This window comes from Peromyscus eremicus, chromosome 4, assembly GCF_949786415.1.
Source record: "Peromyscus eremicus chromosome 4, PerEre_H2_v1, whole genome shotgun sequence".
In the NCBI taxonomy this organism is placed as follows: domain Eukaryota; kingdom Metazoa; phylum Chordata; class Mammalia; order Rodentia; family Cricetidae; genus Peromyscus; species Peromyscus eremicus.
This window is the reverse complement of record NC_081419.1, coordinates 12484269-12509336: the sequence shown is the minus strand read 5'-3', so window position 1 is coordinate 12509336 and position 25068 is coordinate 12484269. Positions and strand designations below refer to the sequence as shown.

Below are 25068 nucleotides of genomic sequence, written 5' to 3'. Positions count from 1 at the left end.
TATGTAGTTTTTTCAGGCCTGGCCTCTCAATTTTAGCAAATTGCTTTCAAGGTTCATTCCTGATTTAGTAGGTATCATGTTTCTTTCCCTTTTATGGCTGAATACTATTCCACTGTGTAGATACACAGCATTTCGTTTATTTATTCATCCATTGTTGGGCATTTGAGTTGTTTCTAGATTTGCCTGTTATGAATCTCATTGCTATACACATTTGTGTAGGAGTGTTTGTGAACTTAAGTTTTCAGTTCTTCTGAAATTTTGATAATTTTGGTTCAAGTTCCAGTTCATTTTCTGGAGCTGCGGACTATCTTACATTGCCATCTGTCACACATGAGAGTTAAAATTTTTCTACATTCTCTCCCACACTTGTGATTTTCTGTCTGATTCCAGCCATTTTCGTAGGTCCCAAGTATGTCTTTGGGAATTTTGGGTTGCATTTCCCTGATGACTCATGGCATGGAACATCTTTGCATGTGCCTGTTTGGCTTTCTGAGGAAGGTGAACGCTCCACTAGACAGGAGGAAACTAGAGAGTTCAAAGGACTTGCTATGCCTGGGACCTGGGAGTCGATGTCCCTGGAGCACCCTGGATTTTAATTAACGGTAGAAACAGATCTGATCGGAAAGTCAGGAGATTTGGTAATTGGGCGAATTTTATCTGACTTAATAAACCCCATCCCTGCAGCTGTCGTCAGTTTCTCCTCCCAGAACTTGAGGCAATATACTTGAAACATCTCCGAACCTTTCTAGAGAGTGAGAATTCAGGAACTCTATGATCTACAACGCCAGTTCGAAGTTTGCTCCGCCCTTCCATCCCGTTCGCCCGCAGCGCCGGAAGTGTTCAGTTCTTTTTGTTAGCTCCGCCCTTGGCCCGGAAACACTTTCTTGGAAGATGGCGGCAGTGTCGGTGTTTCAGGCACCCGTCGGAGGGTTTTCTTTCGATAATTGCCGCAGGTGTGTCCATGCCACGGGCCGCAACCGAGGCGTGGGTGGGAGTTCGGTGCCCCGGGTCGGAGCTGGGCGGTGGCCTGGGCCAGGGACGTGAGGCGAGCGTGGGAACGGCGGGGGCTCGCAGCCGTGTGACTCAGGGAATCCGGGGCCCCAGCGCGGGCTGCTTCTGAGGCCCGCGCGGCCCTCTCCCTTGGCCAGTGTATAAGGACTTGGTGCTTCCCCATGGCTTTAGGCGGGTCACAGCCCCGATCTGTGACTCTTTGCGGATGGTGCTGTGCTGATGGTGGGAGGATGCAGTGAACACACTGGGGTGAAAGCAAACTGAGTTCCCTCCTAAGCACTCTCGTGCCACTATGGCACAATTGTGGTCTTGTCCTCCAACACTTGATTTCTGCGCTTTCCCCCAGGAATGCTGTCTTGGAAGCTGATTTTGCAAAGAAGGGGTTCAAACTTCCGAAAGCCCGAAAAACTGGCACTACCATCGCCGGAGTAGTCTATAAGGTAAGCCGAGAAAGCCTGGCCCGTGTTAGCAGGTAGGCCACTTGGACTCCTCTAAGCTTGAGCTAGATGTGGTAGTGCAAATGTCAGGGTACATCATGAAAAGGGCTTTCATAAGAAACTATTTTTGCCAGTAGATTTTACGTGTTTAGTAGTTTGTATTCTTTATTCATTTTGAAGTTTTTGACATGAAGGCAGTTTGTTTTTTCTTTAAGTACTGTAGGAAGCAGGATGATAAATGGGAAAAGGTAGAATTTGGGATCAGATGGATTTGTCTAGATGTTTAATGCTTGATACTGCTTCCAATTTTGGGCAGTTCATCCCACCACCTCACCCCCTTTGAGACAGGGTCTCATTATGTAGCCCTGACTGTCCTGGAACATACCATGTAGATCAGGCTACTTTAAACTGACAGAGATTCATCTGCTTCTGCTTCCCAAATGCAGGGTTTAAGGGATTAAAAGCAGGTGTCACTATGTCTTCATCCATCAAATGGAGATAAATCCTGAATTTAACTGTAAAGATCATAAAGACCAGTGATTAACATTGTTATAGGTGAAGAGATCCCAGCACTCGGAAGACAGAGGCAGGTGGGTCTCTGTGGGTTCAAGGCCAGCCTGGTATACAGTGTAAATTCTAGGACAGCTAGAGCTACACAGAGAGAACCTGTCTCAAAAAACCAAAAAGTAAAAAAAGAAAGAAAGAAACCTAATAGACAGGTGATTGTTTACTTAATTTTGTCTAGTATGTGTGAGTGTGCATGTGCTGTGGGATGAGTGTAGAGGTCAGAGAACAACATGGTGGAATCCAGTCTCACTTCATGTGGGCTCTTGGGGTAGAAGTCAGCTTCCCAGGCTTGCACGGGTAGTGTTTTCACTTGCTGAACAAGCTTGCTGGCTCAGAGGTGGGTATTTTAATGGAAAGATTATGAGTCTTCATTTCACTTTTTTTTTCTTCTTAGTTTAGCTCTATGATTTGTAAGGAATTTACCGAATCCCTGAGCCTTGTTTGAAAATGGAAATAAGTTGTAATCACCTTAGAATTCAGCCAGTAACATTAATGACATACGGAGAATGTAGGACAATAATAGTTTTGGTAGAGATTTTGGCTGGGGATATGGAATTATGGAAGCAGAGAATGGCCAACATTGTTTTTCTTAAATAATGTGTATATACAATTGTTGAAAACCTCTCTCTTTTTGTTTTTTAATAGGATGGCATAGTTCTTGGAGCAGACACAAGAGCAACTGAAGGGATGGTTGTTGCTGACAAAAACTGTTCCAAAATTCACTTCATATCTCCTAATATTTAGTAAGTATTGATAAATTTGGACTACTCTGAAATTCTCTAACATGTCAATATTGAAAATTAACCATTACTGCCATCCTCCTTGCAGCCTGCTTGCGGTTCAGCCTTTTATGTGTTTCTGGGCTGGGATGGATGTTGATTGGCAGAGTGCTTAGCTAGCTTGAAGTCCTGTTCCATTCTCAGCACTGCAGAAAATGGGGAGTGGTGATGCACACCTGCAGTTTTAGCTTTGGGGAGGTAGAAGCAGGAGGATCAGGAGGTCAAGGTCCTCCTTGGCTACATAGTGAGTGTGAGGCCAGTCTAGGGTGAATAAGGCCGTGTCAGACAAATAGCTCAAAACATTTCCACTCCCGTGTCACCTGAGCTCCTCGTGGGCAAGTCCTACTGTTGCTTCAGTCTGAGTTAGTTGGTAGAAGGTTCTGCCGCCTGGTGCCTCTTGAATCCATTCCTTTCTATTTTTCCCTCTGCTGAGACCTTTATTTAGGTTCTTTTTTCTCACCTGAATAATGGCAGTTATTTAATTGGCATTTCTGCTTCTGGTTTCTATAGTAATGTTCACAGGTTCTGCTATACCTTTGTAGAACACAGAGTTAGAGCCCGCACAAGGGTTCTGACACCCTTTTTTGGGCTTCTAAGAGTACCCACACATAGTTGTATGCAGACTTTCACACATACACACACAGGCACATACACATACAGTCATAAATAAGATTTTAAAAAACAAAATAAAAGTACCCTTTTGTTCTGTCTGCTTTTAAACTGTTTCTGTTATTCTAAACCCAGCTGATAAAAACCTTTCCTTGCCAGGCAGTGGTTTTGCACGCCTTTAATCCCAGGACTAGTAAGATAGAGGCAGGCGGATCTCTGTGAGTTCGATGCCAGCCTGGGCTACAGAGTGAGTTCCAGGACAGCCAGGGCTGTTACACAGAGAAACCCTGTCTCGAAAACAAAACAAAAAACTTCCTTATCAATTAGAATTCATTGCTCTCAGAGCTGATGAGGTAAGCAGGTAAGGATGGTTGCCACCAAGCCTGACCACCTGAGTTTGATCCTCAGATTCCATATAGTGGAAAGACAGAACCAAATTCTGAAAAATGTTCTCTGACCTCCACATGCTTACATGGCACAAATGTGTCACACACACACACACACACACACACACACACTTGTCACACACACACACACACCAAAAAAAAAAAAACCCCACAAATTATAGATAGAAAAAAAAAGGAGGAGTTGGGGATTTAGCTCAGTGGTAGAGTGCTTGCCTAGCAAGCGCAAGGCCCTGGGTTTGGTCCTCAGCCCCAGGAAAAAAAAAAAAGGAATTAATTAATTGCTCTGCCCTCTGACTTCCCATGGCCTGTTGTACCTGTGTTATTTTATGGCATTTTATAATCTTCTCTTCCATTGCTCCTTTACTTAGTTCTGAAATAATAAATCAAGGCTGTCTAGTGTTGATATTGAATTGTAAAACTTTGATCACTGTCTTGCTCTTTTGTACAATTTGGATACACTTGTAGTAAGACTAACACATGCACTCTGAAGCAGAGAAACAGATGATTTGAAATGTCCCGTTGCACCATAGAGAGGATATTTGCATATAGTTAGGTGTGTGTCCTCCATTTCATGTTTAAGATTGGTTAGAGAAGTTGCATAGCAGACTGCTCAGAATGCTTCTCATGAACTTGAACTTTGTAGAGTTAGCCAAGAGGCTCTATTGCTTTCTCTTTTTTGAGAAAGTGATGGTTTTTCTTTTTTCTTTTTTTCTTTTTTGGTTTTTCGAAACAGGATTTCTCTGTGTTCTTTGCACCTTTCCTGGATCTGGCTCTGTAGACCAGGCTGGCCTCGAACTCACAAAGATCCTCCTGCCTCTGCCTCCTGAGTGCTGGGATTAAAGGCGTGCGCCACCACCGCCCGGCAAAAGTGGTGGTTTTTCAAGACAAGACTTCTCTGTATCTATTTCTGGCTGTCCTGGAACTCGCTCTGTAAACCAGGCTGGCCTCAAACTCACAGAGATCCACCTGCCTTTGCCTCCTGAGTGCTGGGATTAAAGGTGTGCGCCACCACCGTTCACAGAGGCTCTATACCTGAGTTAGTCATCTGATAATTGAATGCTAGCTAAGTTTCTGTGGTATTTTTCAGTTGCTGTGGTGCTGGGACAGCTGCAGACACAGACATGACAACCCAGCTTATTTCTTCCAACTTGGAGCTCCACTCTCTCACCACTGGCCGCCTTCCGAGAGTTGTGACTGCTAATCGGATGTTGAAGCAGATGCTTTTCAGGTAAGGTTCCAAGGTGTGGATTTCTGTAATATCTTTTTTTTTTTTTTAAATCTTAGATTTTTAGCACAAGGAACCCTGTAAATTAGGGGAGAAAATATTTAGAAAAACATTTTGTTCCAGAAATCAATTAGAAAGCCATTTTTAATTTTTTGTTGGTTGGTTGGTTGGTTTATTTTTAGAGACAGGGTTTCTCTGTACCTTTGGCTGTCCAGGCTGGCCTTGAATTTACAGAGATCTGCCTGTGTCTGCCTCTTGAGTACTGGGATAAAAGTCATTCACATCACCTCCTGGCTGCCGGTTTTTTTTTAATTGTTAAGGCATTTGATAATTAAATGGGTTGTATGGTCTGATGTATCTTATGGTGATGATTTGCCCTGAATTGTGGCCAGTAGAGTAATTTCTTGAAGCATAAGAGCTATTACTGCATAAGACAAGTTTTGTTCACAGTAAAATGGTACTTTGAGTTTGTCTTGTATATCCTACCCGTTTCCCCAGCACTTAAACGCAAATGGTTTTTTCTTTCCTTTTTTAGCAGCAAAGTGAGAAATGACTTGTAGTCACATATAAGTGGGTAAAACAACACTGATTTCACCCAGTCTTTCTCTCCTGGTCTTGCAGACCCTTGCTGAAGTGCTCTGTGCACTGTCTCCTATTTTCTTTTAACTCTGAGGTAAAGGCTGTTGCTGTGTCCTGTTTATAAATAAACAAGTTGAGGCTTAATGAGCCATACTAAGTCATGATTTAAATTTCATTCTTTGCTAACTCCCACACACAGTTCATAGGAGTTTTGTTTCTTTTCCCCTTCAGTGATCCCATTATTACTTTGTATTTGTATAGGTTTTGATGGTTTTAAAATCTTTTTTCCCCCCCTTCGAGACAGGGTTTCTCTGTAGTTTTGGCTCTTAGAACTTACCCTGCAGACCAGGTTGGCCTTGAACTCACAGAGATCTGCCTGCCTCTTCCCGAGTTTAAAAGTTTTAAAGTCCTAAGTTGGCTTTCTCATTTACTCTACATAAATGGGAAGCAGTATTTTTCTTGTTTGCTTTTCTGTTGCTGTGATAAACACCTTTACCAAAAACAATTTGGGAAGGGAAGGGTTTACCTCATCTTACAGGTTATATCTTACAGGAAAACCAAGGCAGGAACTCAGGTCAGGAGCCTGAAGCAGAAACCACAGAGGAACACTGCTGGCTGTCTTGTTCCTTCTGACTTGCTTAGCTAGAATTTTTTTTTTTTTTTTTTTTTTTTTTTTTTTTTTTGGTTTTTCAAGACAGGGTTTCTCTGTGTAGTTTTGGAGCCTGTCCTGGATCTCGCTCTGTAGACCAGGCTGGCCTCGAACTCACAGAGGTTTGCCTGGCTGTACCTCCTGAGTGCTGGGATTAAAGACGTGTGCCACCACCACCCAGCTAGATTTTTATTTTTATTTTTATTTATTTATTTATTTATTTATTTATTTATTTATTTTGGTTTTTCGAGACAGGGTTTCTCTGTGTAGCTTTGCGCCTTTCCTGGTTTTATTTTTATATAGTTCAGAACCACTTGCTTAGGAACAGTATTGCCTGTAGTGGGCTGGGCCCTCCTGCATAACTAGTAATCAAGAAAAGTGCCTTTAGGCCAATCTGATGGAGGCAGTTCTTCAGTTGAGGTTCCCTCTTCTCGGGTATGTTAGTTGACCACCAAGATCAGCCCTCACAGGTCTGTTATAGTGGAAATAGTGCCCGCTTTCCTGGGCCTGTCTTACCTTTAGGGCATCTATTCTTTTCAGAGACCTGCCCTATGAATGTCATGAGATCATTGGCCAAAAAAGATTTATAAAGGTCACATGACATTTAAAATAAAATAGAGGCCAATAATTACAAATTGGGAGATTTAAATTAAAAATACAAATTTCTGTCTTTTTTTTTTTTTTTTTTAAATTAGGGACTGGAGAAATAGCTTAGTGATTAAGAACACTGGCTGTTCTTCCAAAGGACCCAGGTTCAATTCCCTGCACCTACATGGCAGCTCACAATTGTCTGTAACTCCAATTCCACTCGATCCTACACCCTCACATAGAAATACATGTAGGCAAAACACCAACTCACATAAAAAATAAAAATTAAAAAAAAAATTAGAATGAAGATAGGATAGTGTGGCAGTAACTTTCAGGGATTGTGTGGTCAGTGTCACCTTTGGCTTAGGAATATATTTGTCATGTCCCTTATTTGACTCTGGTTAATTGTCCTTGTGCACTGGCTTTACTGAGAATTTGAGATCCTTGTAGTATAGCTTTGTATTCTCAGTGGGTCTGTGCAGGGAGGGTAGTGACGTACTTTACAGGGTACTTTACAGATGAGATAGCAGAAGCTTGAGCCATGGGCAGGAGGCCTGTTGGCTTAACTCTCCTCTGCTGCTTAGTGCTTGGTATATGAAGTCACCACGCTAACACAGGGGATTATTGCCGCCAAATAAATGCTCCGGTTACAGCATGAGACCAGCTGACCATTTAAGACACTGATTTAAAAAAACATACATAGGTATTAGTTTTAAATATAAAGCTCCCTCTGGTGGCTCATATAGCCTATTGCATATAAAACAGTTTTCATGCTTGTTATTTAAGGCATTTAGCAAAATAATTTAAAAATATTTAATCTCTCTGTAGTGTTTTAAGGTTTCTACGGTCTCTTTTTCTCTCCAGTGGTTCATTTTTATTTAGTACAGTTTGTAAAGATTATTTATTTACTTATTTTATGAGACAGGGTGTCACTGTATCTCTGGTTAACCTGGAACCAGTTCAGGCTGGCTTTGAACTCACAGAGATCTACTGCCTTTGCCTCCCAAGTATTGGAATTGAAAGTGTGTGTCACCATGCCTGGCCAAAGTTAAATTTTGTCAAATGTTTTGAGAGGAACATTCAAAAATTTAAACCAAGGTAGTATTGTCCTTCGTATCTGGTGACATTTTGGGTGAGTTATATAAAAGTAAGAGTGGTTTAAAGGAACAAGACTTTGCATCTGTAGTGCTCTGGGGCAAGAACTGCCAGCCGTGATTTTGTGTGATGCACGCACAGAGGACAGAGTATGGTGTTGGATCCCTGGAGCTGGAGTTATAGGCAGTTGTGAGCCACCTGATGTGGATGCTGAGAATTGGACTCAAGACCTCTGTAAGCATCAAGCACTCCTAACTGCTAAGACATTCCTCTAGCCCCGTCTTAGATTTCCTTTTTTTTTTTTTTTGGTTTTCGGGACAGGGTTTCTCTGTGTAGCCCTGACTGTACTGGAACTTACTCTGTAGACCAGGCTGGCCTCCAACTCAGAGATCTACTTGTCTCTGCCTCCCGAGTGCTGGGATTAAAGGTGTGTGCCACCACTACCCAGCCTGGGATCTTGGGATTTTATTTATTTATTTTTTGAGGCAGGGTTTCTCTGTGTAGCCCAGGCTGTCCTGGAACTCGCTCTGTAGACCAGGATGGCCTCAAACTCAGAGATTTGCTTGCCTCTGCCTGGTTGTCATCTTATACTTTTTTTTTTTTTTTTTTTCAAGACAGGGTTTCTCTGTGTAGCCCTGGCTGTCCTGGAACTTGTTTTGTAGACTGGGCTAACCTTGAACTCACAGAGATCCATATGCCTCTGCCTCCCATACTGGAATTAAAGGCATGGCCACCACCAATGGGCTGTTTTACACTTTTTAAGGATAAGTTTTTTTTCTTGGAAAATGCCAATGATAGTCTTTGTCTCCTTGACTTACAGGGGATAAAGGAAGAGAGGCTGAGCTAGCTAAGCAGGTAAAGGCACCTGCTGCCAAGCCCAAAAGTCTGAGTTTGACAGTTCAGAACCCACATGGTGGAGGAGAGAACAGACTTCTGTGAGTGTCTGCTGACTTCCACACAGACATATGACTGATACAGTGTCTGCAATGGGGCCTAAAGTTTGTTTGTTTGTTTTTGGTTTTTTGAGACAGTTTCCTCTGTGTAGCTTTGGAGCCTATCCTGGAACTCATTCTGTAGCCCAGGCTGGCCTTGAACTCACAGAGATCTGCCTGCCTCTGCCTCCCGAGTGCTGGGATTAAAGGCGTGCACCACCACTGCCTGGCTCTAAAGTTTTTTATTTGAATTTTTTTCAGACCTTTTATGCTTTACCCACAGCCTCATGTTCATGCATTAACAGGAATGGCATGCTAATACATGTACTTCTTTATAGCTTGCCCTGTATACAATGCTGTATTGTGTATATTGTTTCTGTTAGTAGAGAGCTCAGACCCATGAGTTTTCCTGAGCCCAGGGAAGAGTTCAAGAGACCTAGAACCACATGAAGTAAGAAAATACTTAAGTGTGTATACCTGTTAGAAGCAAAGGTTCCTGAATTTTAGTAAATTTTCAGAGGGCTGACCCACAAAAATTTTAAGTACCAGCTATCAATGTATGTTAGCAATATACATATATATATATATATATATATATATATATATATATAATCATATATAATTTTAGTGTTGTCAGTCTTGTGTTACAGTAATCAATTTTTGAACATTAATGGTATTGCCCATATGAAGATGTTCCCATGAATCTTTGGGTGGTTGCATAGTTAATTCCTTAGGCTATATTCTAGAGTGTGTTCCTTGGCTCCAAAAAATTCCATGATTCATAAAGGCAGATTTAGCCTTTGATATACATTGTCAGAACAAGAAGATCGTTCCACAATCAGTAGTGAATGAGAAAAGGTATGGTTCTTAATGGTCATGTCATATTCTCTTATGTATAACAGTTTATTCGGCCATTTCTCCAGCTGCTTTTACATCACTAACAGGGCTGTGATAAACACATTTCTGTACATTTCTCTTTCATATTCTTGGACTGGAGACCTGGAAGTAGGATTCCTGGATCAAGGCTTTTGTGTTACTGTCTCAGTACTGGAGCTTAAACCCAGGCCTTCATATCCTGGGCATGTGCTCTGCTACTGAACTTTACTCTCTGATTCAGATTTTAAGGATGCCAGTCACTTGTCTAATGCCGAAATTGAAATCCATGGCTACTGATAATCTGTTTATTAAGGGGTTGTTTGGGGTATCAACTCACTGATAGAGGATATGGCAGTTTCAGTCACAGGGTCCCTGGAAGGCTGAGAACCGGTTCCATGCTGTTTCACACCACCAGGCCTAGCCTGGTCTTCACCGTCTAAGTGCTCTTGAGAGAAGGGGCATGAGCACCTACTTCTCAGATCTTAAGCTAGCCAAGAGGCCTCGTCCTAGGGGCTGGTACCCCAAGGTCATCAGTGGAACCAGTACCCACTACACTTGTCTAAATGTTGAAGGCATGCAGTGGTATTATAGCCGGAGGGGAACTGACTTTATTCAGATGCCCTCCTCAGCAGGCAGTGGAGCAGGCTCAGCGCTGCAGGGCACAGCGCATCCAGCTAATCTGGCTTTTCTGTGCAGTTTCTCAGGCTCCAGTTTTGACTCTGCTGCTAACAAGCCTTAGACCAGCAGTTTCTATCATGTGGACCTATGTTCCCTCTTCAGGCTGCTATGCCTTGCAAAATACATAAATAATAAATAAATAAATACTGATTCTTAAATTTTTTTTTAAAATTTTGTGTGTATATGGGTGTGGGTGTGGAGTGTGTGTATTCAGGTACAAGAACCCTTGGAGGTCTGACTAGAGCCAGATTATAGGCAGTTGTAAGCCTCTTGATGTGCGTGTTGGGAACTAAACTTGGGTCCTCTGCAAGAGCAGTACATACCCTTAACCACTGAGCCATGTCTCCAGCTACTTTAAAATAATTAAAAAAAATTTTTAATTAAAATTTTTTAGTGTGTGTGCATGTCTGTGTGTGTGCATGTCATGGGGCACATGTGGAAGAGGTCAGAGGACATCTTGGAGGAGGAATTAATTTTCCCTTTCACCATGTAAGCCTTGAGGAGTGAACCTCAGATCATCAGGCTTGGCAGCAGGAACCTTTACCTACTGAGCCATCTCTGGCCTCTCTTCAGGCTCCTCCTAAAATTCGTTCCTAGCCTTTAATTTCCCACTTTAAAAATGTTAGATTGTCAGCAGTTTGGTGATCACGGGCCAGAGAAAATCCTGGACTTCACAGTTCTGCTTCTGGATGTCATGGAGCCCTTCTAGTCTGAGCGATAGCATTGCTTTTGTGCTCCTTATTTGTGTTTTAGTGATTAGGCTGTACAGCCAGTTCAGCATATGTTGGTTTCATTTTTCTTGTCAAAGAGCTAAAGGTTCAGAGTGGAAAACTTTAAATCCAACATGTTCGTCGAGCACAGCAATCCTGATGGTGAAAATCTGAGCCAATACAGGGAAAGGAATTGTGGAAATGATCAGCTCGGTAAAGAGTGGAGCAAATGTTCCAAACCTGTGTGCACAGTTACAGGGAGGAGGCAGGTGGGGTTTCTGAACAACTGTAGCTTTCTTCTGTGAGTCAGCAGAGCTTCTTAGGCCATGAAGGATGAAATATTTCCCGCTTATACTCGGCATCTGTGATTATTGTGTGGTGGGTTGTTGATTCAGAGGGAAGGGTGTTGTGACATGAACCACTGTCTGTGGAGACTGCTTGTTGAAACAGCTTGAACACAGCAGCTCCTCACTGTTAGCTGACTCCACTGCTAGCTTATCACCCCAGGGAGCTGAAGGGGACAGTGTGATAGGCTTTGGAATAAGCCAGCCTTGACTCAGGGACACCAAACAAATTCTCCATGTTCCTAGCTTTTTTGATTTGTGGTTTGGTTTGTTTTTTCCTCCTCTCTCCCTCTCTTCTTCCCTCCCTCCCGTTCTTTCTTAACTAAAATGGGAATGATAGTGCTTTTTAAAAGGTGGCTTTGGTGGCTGAGCTGCAATGAGTCATGTAGTATACCTCACAGTTTACAGTGGCAAATTGTAGATGTTCAACTGATTTTAGTTCCCTACCCTGCTTGGTTCCCATGCAAGCAGTAACTCCTTAATGAAACATGTAAGCAAAACTCTTGTTTGACTTTTGCAGATTCTTCCTAAGCTACAGTGATGTTATCTGAACTCATTTTTTTCTTGTGTCTGTTCTGATTCCCAGGTATCAAGGTTACATTGGTGCAGCCCTAGTTTTGGGGGGAGTAGACGTTACTGGACCTCATCTCTACAGCATCTATCCTCATGGATCAACTGATAAATTACCTTATGTCACCATGGGTGAGTGTTATGTTTTTGTTTCAGACTCCTCTCAACAAATTGGTCTTTTGAAGAGCTGTTCTCATTATTGTGAAGGGAGGCAACAGTGCATTCTAGTGCTGTTATTCAGTCAGCTGCTGTTTATCCAGTGCTTGGGAGGTAATTTAGATAAAGATTATTTATATAATTTGATAAAGAATTTAGTGAACAAATTATCTTGCCTGTAAGAAGTTCTTTATTGGATACCCACAGACAATAAAAAAACTATAAAACTATGTTAATAGCAATGTTAGGAAGTGAACATTATTGAGAGGAAGGACAGTAGTGTAGGTGATACTGTACTGTAGTCACATCAGGTGCTAACTCTGGGGAAAACAGGTCAAGGATATGTGGGATCACTCATTGTTATTTCTTGTATCTATATAAGAATTTGCAGTGATCTAAAAGCAAAAAGTTGTGAATATGCTCAGAGGATTTGGGAGTGGTGGGCAGGCAGGAAGCAGGGGAGAGTTCAGTGGAAGCTTGGGCAGGTCCTGGGAGAAGATGAGGCAGGTGGAGGGAAGAGTGGAAGCCTCACCTTTCAGCATGCTGGTACTGGTAGGAAGTCCTGTGTGGGCAGGTGCACATGTGCCACGCGTGTGGTCAGAGGATAACTGATCTGGGTTCTGGGAATCAAACTCGTGTCATCCAGCCTGATGGCAAGTACCTTTACCTGCTGAGCCATCTCATCCGCCAGAGAAGCTCTTTTATGAAGCTAGAGTGACAGAGTCCCTTTTGCCAACTACCAAGACAGAAAGGTAGAAGATAATAAACAGCTAGAAACAGCAACCATTCAAAACTGGCTTTACACAATTTGATTCAGAAATTTAACATAAACTTTCATTTGAAAATCTCAATTTTTCTAAGCACAATTTTATCACTTCCAAAAAATTTGTAATTAAAAAACAACAAAAGATTACGGGGCAAGGAGGAGAATAAAGCTGGGAAGTGGAAGGCTGAGTGAGAGAGACACTGCCAGCCGCCATGATGAGAAACAGCTTGTGAAGATGCCGGTAAGCCACGAGCCATGTGGCAAGGTATAGATTAAAGGAAATGGATTAATTTAAGCTATAAGAACAGTTAGCAAGAAGCCTGCCACGGCCATACAGTTTGAAAGCAACATAAGTCTCTGTGTTTACTTGGTCGGGTCTGAGAGGCTGTGGGACTGGCAGGTGAAAGAGATATATCCTGACTGTGGGCCAGGCAGGAAAACTTAAGCTACAAATTTTAGAATTATGGAATAGTCCATGAGGCTGTATCGTCTGAGCCAGATGCCTTCAAACCATTCTGGATGTTGGATCATCTGGGTCATGGTGTCATTGGAGACCTTCAGGGGGTCTTGGCTGGTCAAACCTGATGTATCTTAATCTGGAACAAATCCATAGCCTTTGGCTTTCTGTGGGAACAAAAGCAGAGACTCCTTTCCAAAGTAACATATCCTTATATCCAAATTTTGAAGTCAAGATATCTTTAAAATATGCATATTGGTTTAACTCAGCTTCCTTTACAATCAAATATCTCTCTGCAGTTAAGAATCCCAAAGACAACACAATCCAGATTCTCTGTGTAATATTCATCTTTATGTGGCTTATTTTTATACTACCTTTACTGTCTCTTTAAAGACTTTATTTTTTAAAACTATGTATTTGTTTCTATAACTCTATATATCACCTTTTTCTCTCTCTTTCAAGCCTACGTATCTTTTACACACATTGTGAACTATTAACATCTGAATCTGTCTTATTGTGAATCTATTGCCTTAAATTGCAGCAGCTGTGGCTGCTGGCTCCGCCCACCTCAGCTTCCCAACATGGCTATGTTTACCGCCAGCTCTGGGAGCTATCGTGGGTCTATGCTTTTATTCAAGCAGCGTGTAGCCCAAAAACCTCTTTTTTTTGTTTTGTACCTGCAAAGGCTAAATCCAGGAAGCTGTTTTTAGCTCCGTTTTAGAATCTTTGTAGTAGATGTAGTCCCCTCCTTGCTGGGGAACCTTACCACGTGGGTGGATCTTTGTAATTACTGTTTTTGTTTGTTTCAGATAGGATTTCATATAGCCCAGGATGGCCTCAAATTCTCTATGGCCTTGAACTGCTGATCCTCCTGTCTCTACCTCCTGGGGGCTGGGATTGTAGGTATGCACAACCATGCTTGCAGACATAGATGGGTGTTTGTAATGTGTTATTGGTTGTTTTTTACTCTTTGCTCTCTTGGGGGGCCTGCCATCCAGCTCCCAAATAAATCACACATGGAGGCTTATTCTTTTTTATGAATGATTGACTTGTTTCTAGCCAGCTTTTCTTAAATTATCCGGTCTACCTTTTGCCTCTGGGCTTTTATCTTTATCCTATAAACCTTTCTTTACTTCTTGCTCCATGGCTTGCTGTATAGTTGGGTGGTTGGCCCCTGGAGTCTTCCTTCTCTTGCTCCTAGATTTCTTCTCTTCCCAGATTTCTCCCCTGCCTGCCAGCCCCACCTGTCCTTTCTCCCACCTTGCTGTTAGCCATTCAGCTCTCATTAGACCAATCAGGTGTTTTAGACAAGCAAAGTAACAGAGCTTCATAGAGTTAAACAAATGCTGCATAAAAGAATGCATCATTAAAACAAATGTTCAACAGCATAAACAAATGTAACACATCTTTAACTAATATTCTACAACAGTAATGCTTTTAAAATGAAGATATAATTTAAAAATTGTTCTAAATTGATTTATTCAAATTTTTTTCCATTGAAGTGTTTTTATTTCTCCCCTCTAATTCCTTGAAGTGGTAGTAAAGGGAGGGTTTCATTTTATTTGTTGGTGGTACCAGAGATTGAATGGGTTTGGCAAGTGCTTTATTACCAAGGTAGGTACCAAGGTTCAGCTCGCTTCTAATTTTGAGGCATCATCTTATCTTACTAAGTTGCTCAATCTGGCTTTGAACTCAACTTTGTAGCCTAGATTGGCCTTGAAATTGTGATCCTTTTGCCTCAGCATTTTGAGTAGCTAGGAGTATTAGAGCTGTGCCATCAGATGCAGCTTCATCTTTTCTCTTAAAGTGGGTGTGGGGCTTGAGCCGGGGTCTCTCTACATAGCCCTGGCTGTCCTGGAACTCACTCTGTAGATCAGGCTGGCCTTGAACACAGAGAGATCCATCTGCCTCTACCTCTCAAGTGCTGAGAGTAAAGTCATGTGCCACTACTGCTCAGCAGCACATTTAACGTTGATACCAAGCATTTTCTAAATGGGAAACAATTTTGAACTGTAGTGATTTGTTACTAGAAAACGTTGTTTGAAGTAAGCAGTCAAGTGTCTATTTTGCTTGTGTTCTGTCCTGGCTGCCACAGTTTCATGCTGCTATGAACTCGGTTGAGTTCAGGACAACAGGACCATAACTGAGTTTGTAGAGTATGTCTTCTCTCTCTCTCACTTTGAGACAAATCCTCTGTAATCCTGGCTGGCCTTGACTTCACAGAGATCCACCTGCCTCTGCCTCCGGAGTGCTGAGGTTAAAGGAGTGCGCCACCATGTCCAGCTTGTAGGGTATTTTCACTTTAGCCCACTTACTCTGACTGTCTGCTTTTGCTCTCCTAAAGGACTGAATGAAGACTGACATTGGAGTTAATATGCAAATAAGTTGTTGACTTTGACAGTTTGTTCATCTACCCATTTGTTCTTCAACTATTTGTTTTAGATTTTTATTTTTATTTTTTTTAGGCAGGGTTTCTATGTAGTCCAGGCTCTCCGATAGCTTCCTATGTAGATCAGGCTGGCCTCAAACTCACAGAGATCTGCTGGCTTCAGCTTTCCAAGTGTTGGAATTAAAGGTGTGTGCCAGTACTCCTGGCCATTTCCTCAACTATTTTGAGTGAGATACGTGGAAGGGTTTTGCCCTCAAGATAGCCATAGTCTTTACAGAGAGGCATATAATAGATGTCAACAAAGACAGTGGGCTCCAGGGGAGAAAGGGTCACTTCTGAACTGGTGAAGCAGGGGAAGTTTGGCTGAGTCTTCAAAGGAGGCAGCGGTCCTTTCAGTCATTTGGCAGCGTAGAGTGATAGGCATCGTGTTTGGTGCTGGGAACATAGTGCTCAGCACACTGCCACCTCCAAACCTTGTGGCTCAGAATGACATTAAGCAGGTGAATACATGCAACTCTTAAGAGAACCCATGGTGTAAGTGCCCAAGGAGAGAGACAGTAACAGAGTAATAGGAAGGAATGTGTGGTGTCTGGGGGCGTCCTTTCTGAGCAAGTGACACTGAAATATTGTCTGATGCGAGTAGTATACTCATGACAAGACACTTGAGAGCCAAAGTATTTAGGGAAAATAAGTCTGCTTCATACCCCTCCCAAGACCTACCACTGTTAGATGTGGGTTTTGTTGTTTTCTTACCCCAAGATATTTCGTGGTACATCTTCATCTGTTCTTCTCTGTGACTTATCTATCAGCCTGTATAGTTAGTTGTCCTTTTAAAAAATACATAGATGAAGCCATGCTGTCTCACATAATCCTCTCATTGATTTGTCTTTTTTTTTTTTTTTTTTGGAGTGTTGGAGATCAAACCTAAGGTCTTGTGGATGACGAAAGTGCTTTGTCACTGAGCTACATCTCCAGCCCTCTATAAATTTGAGGGATTTTGTCTCTCTGTGGGTCTAAATGATAAGGAGAACATTATTTCTGTAGTTACTATAATTGATTGCTTTCTACAGCTGTAACATGAGTTACTGATCATTCTCTTAGTGATGAATGTTTTGCTTTTCAGAGTTTTACCAGTGTATCGATTGGTTTGTATGAATGCATACTTGATTTAGATACATTCTTAGTGTTACATTTCTAGATTAGAGTGTGTTTGTGAATCCTTTTATAAGCAGTAGAATCATTGCATGATGTCAGTAAAAGAGGTGTTTTGTTTTGTTTTGGTAGCAGGTGGCTTCTAACATACCTGGGAGGGCAAAAACTGGGTTTGGGGCCAAGAGCAGTGCAAAAAAAAAAAAAAAAAAAAATCCCACTTGAGAATGGGCTGTGGCAGGTGAGCACAGTGACCTGTCTGCAGAGCCGCTGCAGCGATGGCTAGACAGGCCCTGAGCTGAGGCTGCAGTCCTTTCCTGCCAGAGGGTTGTGTGGGAAAGGGCAGGTGCTCTGAGGGCTCAGCCTGTCCATGTGAGGGCGGACTTCCCCAGACACAGGACGAGGGCACAGCTGCTGGGCAGATAACCCCAGAAGCGACAGATGGTAAGCAGTGCAGGGTGTTTCGCCTTTCAGAAGCCATTGCCAGAGTGCCCCCAAAAAAGATGGCACTAGTTTACTCTCCCACCAGGAGAACACAAGGATGTCTTTCTGGAGCAGCCCCCCTCCCCAACATGGATCTTCTTCCCAGTTTGATAAGGGAAAAAAAATAACAGAAAGAAATTTGCTGCCTCCCTCTACCCACAGTCCTCTTAGGTCCTGTGGTAATCCAAGCTCTGGAGGTGAGGCAGGAGCAGTGCTGGGGGGTTGGGGAGGGTTCTATCTAGGGGCCCAGCAGAAGCAAAAATGGGAGGGATGAAGATGTATGAATATTGCAAGGATGGGCAAGAGGTGAGGCTAGATGGAGTCTAGATGCTGCAAGCCAGGATGTTTTGGTTTTGTCCTGGGGGTTCCTAACCCCAGGCAATCCTAATCTAGTAGGATTAGATTTGCTGTCAGACATCAGTCTGCCATCAAAGGGAGCACTGACATGAAAGAGGCTTGGAAATGGAGGTAGATAGTGTTCTGACTGGGCATGTGACAGCTGTGGACAGGCCCTTCCTCAAGAAGGATGACCCTGCTGTCATTGTGGAGAGCGCTCAGCTCAGTAGCTTGCCAAACCTCAGGCCAGATCCTGCATTTCTGGTGTTGGTTCTTTGCTGTCTTCTTCCATGCCACTGCTGGTGACTTCAATGTGGCAATGACTCTTCTACCTGGGCAGCCTTTCTAGTCTGGTTTTCTGCTGCTTTTCTGTATATATTCTAGACCTCTGTGGCAACAACCCCTTGTTCTCACCTGAACATTCTAACTGCCACCTTGAGGCTGCTTCTGCAGGAATGGCTTTGCTATCTGAAGCAACTTCCCTGTCACCCGAGCTCTGCCTGAAACCTCGCCCTAGGGACAGGTGACATGTCCTGATTCCAGGATTCAGACCTTAGCCAAACTGTTCCTCCTGGCCTGTCCCTTTTGTCTGTGAAAAACTCTGATCTTTGAGAGTGGAGTCTTGTCCTAAGAGTCTGCCAGAATCTTGCTTTTGTAACTTGTTTGTGCCAGTGGACTTAGTAACCTCATCTGCTGTCCACTGTGGACTAGTGGCTTGCAGTTCTAGAGTAGAGTTAGTGTTCATTCTGTTTTGTGTATTTGGCTCCAATTTAGCTATAAGAAAATAGCACAAAGTATTGTTCATGTGGCTGGTCATTTTTTGGTTATTGTTGAATATAATATTAAATGTATTAAAAATAAAGCATATTTATATGGTGTCTTTATGTCACAGTCTTACTGGGTGCTGCTACATTATCTTCTGTTACATTCCATACAAGTGATTCGATTGTTGTTATTTTATTGATGAGAAACCCAAAGCTTAGGAGAGGTAGCTGTTCACCTGTTACCCTCAGCTGGTAAGTGGCAAAGCAGGATTTGAACCTTTGACTTCCCTCAAGTAAGTTCCAGTACAACATTGATGCTGTGATGTCACAAACTCACAGCTCGAGTTTCATTAAACTAAGCCTTGCTTCTAAGTAGTAAAAATATTTATCCAAATTCCCAAAGGATCCTTATTTGTTCTTTGTGTTTTGGTTGCTCTATGTGTAGATTTTCCACCTTGCATGTTAGCAACCACCATCACCTAGTATTTATTGAAATAGCTTTATAGAATCAAAGCATTTTTTCAATTTTCCATAATTCTGTGACCTACAGCAACATAGTTTCATTTTTTGTTTCTTTCCAGTCCGTGTCCATTGTGAAGGGGAGAGCTTTGCAAAAGCAGCAAATTCAGTTTCTTAGTATCCTGGGCTTGCCTCTCTGCTCTTGGGCTTTTCTATCCTTGTCCTGTGATAGGTGCTGTGCGAAGTCTTTTTCCTGACCTGGCTTCAGTTTCTGTGGTTTGGTTTTGTATGTTCATTCTGCTGATTCCCTTTCCTCCTCTTCCTGTCCTGTTGAGGGTGGGGAGCTAGATGTTGAAGGAGAACTCCAGAATTGCCAGAGTTTGATGGGTTTTGTTTTAATTCATGCTTCTTATTTTGGATGAACAACAGTCCAAACCTCAGATGGTGGAGCAAGCGGAGGGCCGTCCTCAGGCCAGAGAGTGTCATGCTTTCCTGGGCTGTGAGCATCCTGGGGGAGTTTCAGTCTTCTGCTAGCATAGCTTGAGTGAGAAAATGAATACTTCATCTAAACTGTTTTATTTAAACTGACTTTAGTATGAGGAGTAGAAGCAAACTTTGTAATAAGGTGGGTTTTGTTGTTGTTTTGGTGATTTGACAGTAAGCACTAATAGTCCCAACTTCTAAAAAGGGGTACCTAGAGTTTGCCTGCCCACAGGATAGTGTGGACGACGAGCCAGGTACCTGAAGGCGATTTCTATGTTGAGTAGATGTTACCTATCCTGTCTTCCTCATTTGGCCTGCTGGATCAGGTGATGTGCCTTGCACTGGTTTGGATGTCTCCTCTCTAAAGCCTGGTCTTTTATAGGGTTTATAGGGGAGAAGAGTACATTGACCACCCTGTGGTCTGTCCCTGTCCCAGAGCGTGTTGACTGCAGTGCACCACTCAGCCCCTGCAGCAGCATAGCTGTTGGGAGATTCTTTACCACAGTTGTACTTGACCCTTGTACTGATGTAGAAAGTGAGGCTCCCAAAGGTTTCTTGTGGCCTAGCAAGGAAGTGCATAAACTAGAAAAGGAAATGCTAAAGTTTTCATTTACTGACATCCCTTTTAGGAAATTAATTTGGAAGAGACTGCTGATGTGATTTGTGGAAGCTGGACAAGTCTCTGGCTTTTTTGTTTTATTTTGTTTTGTTTTTTTAAATTAAGAAAGAGAGAAGGTTTTAGTCAATTTTTTTAGGTAGACAAAATGCAGGCTCTTAATTCTCAGATTAATTAGCTTATTCTGTGGACTTGCCAGCTTTCTTTTATTAGGCAGACTGAAGTCATGTCAGGAGAAGCTTGGGGACCGTCTTTTTGTTAGGTTGGCAGTGTTCCTTGTAGCAGCATTGGCATGGTATATAAAATTTTTATTTTGCCTGCTTATCCACATAGAGAATTAACGTGAATACATTTCAAGCATGACATTCTGGAAATGAGGCCCTTGGACAATTTAGGTAAGGAATAAACATTGGTATGCATCATTAGGGAAGATGCAGGGTCACTACAAGGGCCACTGAGGTAAAGTCTATCTCCAGATAAACTGAGTACACAATTTCCTAATTACTGGAATATGTCTACCGAGCCCCAGTTTACAGGGGTCCTGAGCAGTTAAGAAGATGGGGACAGAGAGGCAGAAACAAACCAGTGTCTTGCCTATAGACAGATAAATCCTAAAATTAACCTGGAACTTGGTCTTAGTCACTGTTCTATTGCTGTGAAAAGGCACCACAACCAAGACAATTCTTAAAAAGAAAGCATTTAACTGGGAGCTTGTTTATAGTTTCAGAGGCGTAGTTCATTATCATCACGTCAGGGAGCATGGCGGCATGCAGACATGGTGCTGGAGAGGTATCTGAGAGCAGCATCCTGACCTGCAAACAGAGGAGAAAGAGAGCCTGGCCCTGGCATGAGCTTATGAAAGTTCAAAGGCCACATCGACTAATCCTCCTTTATAGTGCTACTCCCTGATGACTAAGCATTCAAATACATGAGTCAGTAGGGTCCATTCTTATTTAAACCACCACATATAGAAAAGTTGAGGGACACTTTTTCTGTATTTTACACTAAAGCACACCCTTTGTGTAGATATGTCACCCCCCCCCCTTTTTTTTTTGAGGTTTGCTGTACACCCCAGACTGGCCTCAAACTCCTGATTTCCTGCCTCAGCCTCTTGAGTGCTAGAATGACAGGTACGTGCTACACTACTCCTGTTATGCACACATGGTGTCTCCACAAGGCTTGATTTGGGAAGCTTTCCTGTATTGGATCAGATTAGCATGCTTCAGGAAGGTAAATGTTTTTTTCATATTCATTTTCAGTTCCCAAGTCAAGTATGGATTTAGCTGCAGTGGTATTTAGTTCTTTGGTTGTTGTGGATGCCTTCTCAGAAGACTAGTCTTTGTGGAAGACTTCTCAGAAGTCTATGGACTTCATTACTGAAGTATTGCTGGGAGTCTTTTTGCTGCTTTAGGAGTCCTAGAACCATATATTGCTATAGGTTTTTTTCTATGCCCTGCATCCTGTGAGTCAGAGGCAGCCAGGAAGGATCTGTGCTGGCCCAGGAAACTTCATTCTTGGAAGCTTTATGCAGACAGCAATGACCCTGAGGGGCCTTTTCAGGAAGTACTGAGATGTAACTTAGAACCTTGGAAGAAACTGTGGAAATTTGACTTTAGGCCTAACTCTGCTTGGACTTACTAACTTCTTGGAACCTGAGATCTGTTATTTTAAAAATGAAGCTGGTGTGGTTTTGGTGGTGGTAGTGTCTTTATTTTTGGCAAGTCTGCAGATCAGATTTGCCTTTTAATCTTGGGAGCTCAGAGCCACACCTACTAATCTTATCCTTCTAATGTGCTGAGATATGTCTGTGTGAAAACACTGTCACTGTATACTTTTACCTGCATGTGTTGCTCTCGGTGCCATATTTTGAGGTACTGTGAAAAGTGCTCATCTTTGGAGTCAGTGTAGCTTTAAACCTTAAGTCCAAAATTTCCTGGCTATCTGTGAACCTTGATTTCTGCTGTAAAATGGTGACTAGAAGCTGAATGTGGAGATGTATGCTTTTAGTCCCAGTAATATGCAAGCTGAGGTGGGGGGAGTCTAGTATGGGTACATTGAGAGTTCTAGGCCCGACTGAGCTATCCAAAGAAAAACAGGAGTGGGGAAAGGTGCTGTCCCCTTGAGAAGGGTTCAGAGATGCAGTGGATGCCCTGAGTGAAAACACTTGCTGGGAAGCACATAGTGGACGTTTGTGTAGTGTTGGAGTCATTTTAGTGCCAACACATTTTCTATGCAGTTCTGTGTGCTAAGATTTCTCTGGCACCTTTCCCTGCTTTGATTAGTACAAGTAAGGTCCATTTTAGAAAATTTAAAATGTACAACACATGGATTTTGAATCTTAGGATTTCTGTAGCTATAGAGTGCCAAAAAGAAAACAGCTGGGAGCTGAAAGCCCTTGGAAGTTAAATTCTGTATCTGGCTTCCTGGTTGCTGCAAAAGTGGTACTAAGCCAATAGATGGTGCCCTTAGGTTAGAGTTGAGGAAACATGTTACCTAGAACAGAATGTAATACAGCTAGCCTTTTCTGAGTGCGTCTTAACCTATAATGACCAGAGTGGACTTTGTTCTTGGTTCTGTGGGATAGAGATAGGGTCAGTAAAATACTGAAGATATTGAATTAATGTTATCTTCATTTTTTCAGCTCTGACATTTTCCCATGAAATCAAGTTTGAAAGTTCAGTACTCACTGTATCCACAACCAAATAAAAGCCTTGCCAAGAGTACTTTTAGATCAGTTAAATGAAACACTCGGTTTTACGTTCTTTGCTTTAAATCTCACTTCAGAGAGACTGGGGTTAACTAATTCTTCTTTCTCTGCTCTTGTCTCAGAATTCGACCCGCTAAAAGCAAAGTGCCTTTGTACTTACAACCTAGCACTTGCTGGTCTTTTACTCTCTGATTTTAGGTTGGATTAAGTGGAAAGTCGCTCTACGCATTTCTGGGTAGTTCATAGGATGAGGGTGGTGCTGCCTCCAGAGCTAGGGTCAGGTTCCCATTCTTCCATTGCTAGCTGTGTAGCTTCAAGTAGGTTCCTTCACCTCTCTGAATATTTCCATGTTGGAAAAGAAGATACTGATGAATTAAGTGAAAAATACCCAACTGCCCATTTCTTTTAATAAGTGGGATTTCTAGTTTGTGCAGTGCTTTATGATTAAAATCAGGGATGCCGTATAATCACTAAAACCTCTGTTCCCTTTTTTCTGGGGTTCTGAGAGACATGACAACTTGGGAAAGGCTTGCAAAGCACAGGAAGTAGTTCTGAAGTGGAGCCCAGAGTAAAGGATACCTGTCTCCTAGGTGTTTCCTTCCGCTGCTGCAGGCACGGGCCTCGGGTGGTTGTGTCCTCAGCTTGATGCCTCAGACCTCCTGTTCTGGTGCCTGCATGTGGGTGACCAGGAGGACAGGCATATCTGTAGGCAGTTGTCACCCTCCATCTTAGCCCAAATAAGCATGGAGTTAGATGGTGACTCTGTTTTAAAAGAACATTTCTCTCCATACCTTGTGACATGTCACCAAAATGCATTAATAAGAAAACTTTCCACATTTTAAGCCTAGATGCCCCCAGTTTTCAGGCTTTTCTTGGGATTGTTGATAACCTGTCAAGTCTATGAGACCTTACAGTTGCAATTATGAGGAAAATCCCATTCCTGTCAAGTGGTGTTTTAACTTATTTACTTATAAGTACACATATAGAGAAGGAGGTGCATTGTTTGAGATTCTAGTTTTTGAGTGAAAAATGTTGGATGATTAAAAGCATCTATATTTCCAGCATATTAACTGGGAGTGTATTTCCAACAGTTTATTGGGAATTGAAAGTAAACCTTGACTTGAAGTATATTTGTTGATGAAAAGGAAGCATTCTTCCCCTCGCGAGGGTTTAGATGTAATACTCAGTGCTTACTCAGGAGTGAAAACATCAAATTAAACTGTTTATGCTGACAAAGGACAAATCTGGATTTCAGCAAGCCGTGCAAGATTGTCTGATTGCTCGCCCTGCCGCCTGCCTCCAAAGCTTTGGCCAAGGTTTATAATGAAATGCATGCATACAATTAAACCTTTTCAAGTCTGTGGCTTAGTCTTTCTGAGCCCAGAGAGGCACTCCACTGCTCTCTAGTGGCTGAGCGCAGTCCCCTGGCACCAGCATTGCTTCATATTCATAAATCAGCTTTTCACATGCTGGCATTGTTGGCCCTCAGTGCAAGCACCAGTACCAGGAGACGAGGCCTTGTAGGCAGAAATGGAGTGAAAAATGACCTCCATCCATAGGTCTGTGGAAAGCACCAGATTTTCCCCAGGAAGAGTGGCCATTGACTAACAACGAGCAAGTGTGAGTAAGTGCTCTGTCAGGGAGAGCAGACACTGATGGATTAGAAAGTTCGGTGGTGACTCCTTTATCGCTGCATACATCTTCCACCGTGGCAGACCACAGTTGCAAACAGGTCCTTGGGTGCTTAAAATGGACTGCTCCTTAGCAGGGGCAGGCTTTTTTCCTGTGAAGCTCTGGTAAAATTGATTTGGGGAAAAGCAGTGGGAATCCATTTCCTGCTGCCTCTCAGAACTTCTCGACATTGAGAAAAGAAATTTTGAACACCTTGGTTCCCATTAAAGCTGCCACTCAGGGACCTGTTGAGAATGAGTGTATCAAGTCACTGCTGGAGGACAGGGAGCTTGTCCCAGAGTCATTACAATAACTAGCTTTCATGGAGCTCTTACTATGCCCCAGCATTCAGCTTTGCACACAGTGTCTTGTTCAGCCTGCAAGAGCCACTGATTGAAGAAGTTGCCATCTGACTGTGTAGGGAAAGGAAGCCAGGGAAGCTGCTGCACTGAACACCCAGATTTTTGAGGCAGTGGCACTTTTTGGTTCTCAGAGTGATGTGCCCAGAGAGACCAGGGAGTCCAGAACTGGCCTACTGGGTAGCTGTGTGCTTTCAACTGTGTCCCAAGTTCAGGC

General features: G+C 42.7%; 1 protein-coding gene across 1 annotated transcript in view; it reads left to right on the top strand.

Moving 5' to 3' along the window:
* Nucleotides 1-837: 837 nt before the first annotated feature.
* The window catches only part of Psmb7 (proteasome 20S subunit beta 7), a 60919-nt gene continuing 36688 nt past the window's right edge, over nucleotides 838-25068 (top strand). The window contains exons 1-5 of the mRNA XM_059260221.1: nucleotides 838-953; nucleotides 1358-1451; nucleotides 2661-2758; nucleotides 4898-5038; nucleotides 12073-12188. Of these exons, the coding sequence (XP_059116204.1) occupies nucleotides 892-953; nucleotides 1358-1451; nucleotides 2661-2758; nucleotides 4898-5038; nucleotides 12073-12188 (511 nt within the window). The 5' untranslated portion in view covers nucleotides 838-891. The remainder of the gene's footprint in view (nucleotides 954-1357; nucleotides 1452-2660; nucleotides 2759-4897; nucleotides 5039-12072; nucleotides 12189-25068) is intronic.